Raw genomic sequence first — 3,875 nt, 5'->3', positions numbered from 1 at the left:
AATCCTTTTTAATTCCATAAGACTCTTCCAGTAAAAGGATTATGAAATTACTTGTATATTCCTGTTGAAAGTCAAATTACGCCACTAAATGTACGAGGGCCGCTTATATAAATAGATAAATATACTTAGTGAAGACGACACATAATGCAAAAGAATCAAAACTGCTTAAAGTGATAGTTGGCAACTTGGTGAACGGTTCGATAAATAATTACGTAAACATAACCTCTAAGGCGTTAAGTAGCAGTATCGACCATGACCTTGCAATCTCGTATCGATTCACTTATCCAAGAAGACCGGCGAGTCATGCAGGATTCTTTCCTGTTTCTATTTAAAGGAAATGAGTTTCAACATATTTTACAAGACTAATTGTATTATAAACAAATATATATATATGATTTGACAAGGATAATAACGGGTTGGCCGGTTCGAATCCGACCTGGGGGCATTGACTTTTTTCATTAATTGGCGGTCCCACAAAATGAAAAACTTGCAAAATCATTGTATTGAATAATTTAAAATATACTATGAAGAAGATGGTCAGGGCTGCAGTCACAAGAAAACAAAAAAATGTTAACAACTATTTATTTACCGACGTTTCGCCCCACTTCATAGAACTTCATCAGAACTAACAAGATACAAAAACAACTAACATTATATTTTGACATAGTAGACTAAAATACAAAAGGTAAATTAAGGTCGAAGTAAGAAGTTATTTATTTTCCGTTTTTTAGTGTGTTAAATTTTGTTTTCAAATTTAATATAATAGTTTGTGTATTTTTGTAATATTCTTATCATCTAGTTCATATTTATACTATATCATTTCTTCTTCTCTTTCAGTTGTATATAATTTTCTTTTCACTTATATTTACATAATTTTAACCCTACCTTAATTTAAGTTTTTATTTTATCCTATTATGCGAAATATTTTTAGTTGTTTCTGTTTCGTGTTAGCTCTGATGAAGCTCTACAAAATGGGGCGAAACGTCGGCAAATACTTTTTGCTTTCTTGTGACCAATCCAGACTATCTTCTTCATAATTCGAATTAATACAGTCAGTTATTTATAAATATAATTTAGAATATATTGTGCTATTTTTCAGCTAGCAGAGTTCACCTAAACACTCCGCTTAAAGTCGACTTCGACCATTTAACTCAAATGGAAAAATCCGAAATGGTAGAACTGGTGAAGCATTATTCCAACGAGAACAACGCTCTGAGAAAAGAAAATTCGGAGCTGTTCGCCGTTCGTGATCTACTCATTCGCGATCAAGAGCTGGTCTGCAGGGAGAACGAAAGGCTGCTTAAGAAGTTGGAAGACGTCAATTCGTACGTAAAATTGTACTTATATTATAAAACTTTTAATTTAAATTTAATATTTTAAATATATAAATAAATAATAATACATGACTATATAAAGAGAGGGTTATTTTATTTTAAATAACCTAATCCAGGGAGTCCTCAACCCTGTGCCGGCCGAATAAAATCTGTACTTGCATTTCAAAATAACAGTTACTTCTTAATTTTTAGTTTAAAATTAACTGATAACCATCGTGAAAAGTATTTTTTTTTAAATAGATTAATTAATAAAAATTAGTGAACAGCTGTATATAAAATTAATTTGATGTTAATTTCTTTTAACAAAAGCAAATGTTTCAGGGTTAATTGGCTCAAGGCCACTAATAGTAAACTGTATGATAGTTGTCGTCGTGGCAATACTGTCGTCCGGCGCGATAGTTGATAATATATACAAGAGTTGGCGTTGTAGCCTTAAAAGTTTTATTTTTAAGGCAATCCACTGCGAAGGTGATGCCTAGTTATCTACAGGTCGTAGAAATACTATCATGACAGTACAATCTCACAAGCTACACCGGGGATGCTGACAGTACTTATTGCGTTAGTTTAGCTAATTTTTCTTTAATGTCCGTTTACATGTTGATACAGCAATTTCATTAGTTTGGTATGACAGTTACTTTAAAAACATTTACTCTCGTGACAGTATAGTAGCTCTAACAATTCTAATGTGTTAAATGGAAGTTACTAATACTAATAAGTTACTAATACTAGTTACTAATCTTACGATAGTAAAGCTACTGTCACTTGGGGCCCGTTTATTAGTAATTATAAAACTTATTTTAATAAAAAAAATCATAATGGTGTCTGCCACCTGAGATATAACCTAAAACCGTGGGTGGGTAGAAAAAGGTTGAAGACTCCTGACCTTGCAAGTTTTTTTTTTGTTCTTGATACATACGTATTACATGCCCGACCATTGTTATAGATTAACCTTCTCTATTATTATTATTGTTTTAACCAGAGTTGGGCAAAAATTATTCGATTGACAAGAAAGGAATACTTTTTTATTCGATTGACGAGAGACGAATAAATTTTTATTCGAATAAAAACACGACTATACAATCCGCATACTTATTTATTAATATTTAAAATACTATTTCAATCGAATAAAAAATTAGTCGAATGAAAAATTATCCGAATACAAAATTAGTTAAATACATATTATTCGAATAAAAATTTGATTTTTTTTTTTTTAAATACACTCATTTTTTTACCACCTTCAATTTCTAATGTATGAGGGTTCTATTTCACATATTCAGACGAGTACAAAACGAAAATGCTATCGATTTTAAGATCCCATATCGATTTATTTTAATTTTTTTTTATTTCTAGCATGCTAGGGTCATTTTATACGTTTTGAGGAATGCAGAATATGAAATGAATATATTTTGTGATCGTTTATAGATTTATATGAACTTTTCTGATTTCTAACATGTTAGGGTCTCTTTATATCTTGTGTAGATTTATTTTAACTTTCTTTATCCCGAACATGTTAGGGTCACTTTATATGTTTTGAGATATGTAGAATATAAAAATACTATCGATTTTAGTATTTGTATCGATTTATTTTTACTTTTCTGATTTCTAAGACATCTAGGATCCCTTTACATGTTTTGAGATATGCAGAATATGAAAATGCTATCGATTTTAAGATCGCGTATCGATTTATTTTAACTTTCTTGATTTCTAACATGTTAGGGTCCCTTTATATGTTGTGAGATATGCAGAATATGAAAATGCTATCGATTTTAAGATCGTTTATCGATTTATTTTAACTTTCTTGATTAGGGTTAGGGTGCCTTTATGTTTTTTGATATGTAGAATATAAAAATAAATCGATAGTATTTTCATATTCTACATATCCCAAAACATAAAAAGGGACCCTTATATGTTAGAAATCAGAAAAATTAAAATTAATCTATACGCGATCATAAAATATATCTATGTATACCTGTAAGACAAAAAATGTCGTCTTTATACAAATACAAACGTATTCGGATGGTTAATCATTTAATTATTTCGAATAAGAGATTATTTTTCTATAAAATGGACGAATATAAAAGTATTCAAATGGTTATTCGAATTGTTTTGTCCGAATAATTGATTATTAGTGTAAAATAATGACGAATGAAAAAGTATTCGGATGGTTAATCATATGTTTTTGTACGAATAATTGATTATTCGAGTAGAAAATTCACGAATAAAAAAGTATTCGTCTCTCGTCATTCGAATAATATTTGCCCAACTCTGGTTATAACTTGATCATAGGTGTCTTCGCTTGCTCCTAAGCAAACTCCCAAAAGATCATTTTCAGTTAAGGAAATAAATTCACAAAAATAAGAATTAATTTATAATGTTAATTTAAGTTATTGCGGCTTTAGCGCACTTGCTCAGCCTCCACTGGCTCATTACCAGTGATGCGGCGATCTCTTGAGCTCTGCTCTACCCCTCACACGTGGGGGATAGAGTGGGCTCAGGGATCCTCAGGTCGATTGTGTAAATATTGTATATATTATTTTATTA

At 30.4% G+C, this 3,875-nt stretch overlaps 1 protein-coding gene across 1 annotated transcript in view; it reads left to right on the top strand.

Moving 5' to 3' along the window:
• Positions 1–3,875, top strand: part of LOC106692798 (kinesin-like protein KIF12) — a gene marked incomplete in the record, with an annotated part of 134,643 nt that overhangs the window by 126,068 nt on the left and 4,700 nt on the right. The window contains 1 exon segment of the mRNA XM_067047557.1: positions 1,100–1,325. Within this exon segment, the coding sequence (XP_066903658.1) occupies positions 1,100–1,325 (226 nt within the window).

The sequence above is a fragment of the Halyomorpha halys genome, unplaced genomic scaffold, assembly GCF_000696795.3.
Source record: "Halyomorpha halys isolate HHAL.00 unplaced genomic scaffold, Hhal_1.1 Scaffold72.1, whole genome shotgun sequence".
NCBI classification, from domain to species: Eukaryota; Metazoa; Arthropoda; class Insecta; order Hemiptera; family Pentatomidae; genus Halyomorpha; species Halyomorpha halys.
The sequence above is the reverse complement of the archived record's forward strand: the minus strand, read 5'-3'. Positions and strand labels throughout refer to the sequence as shown.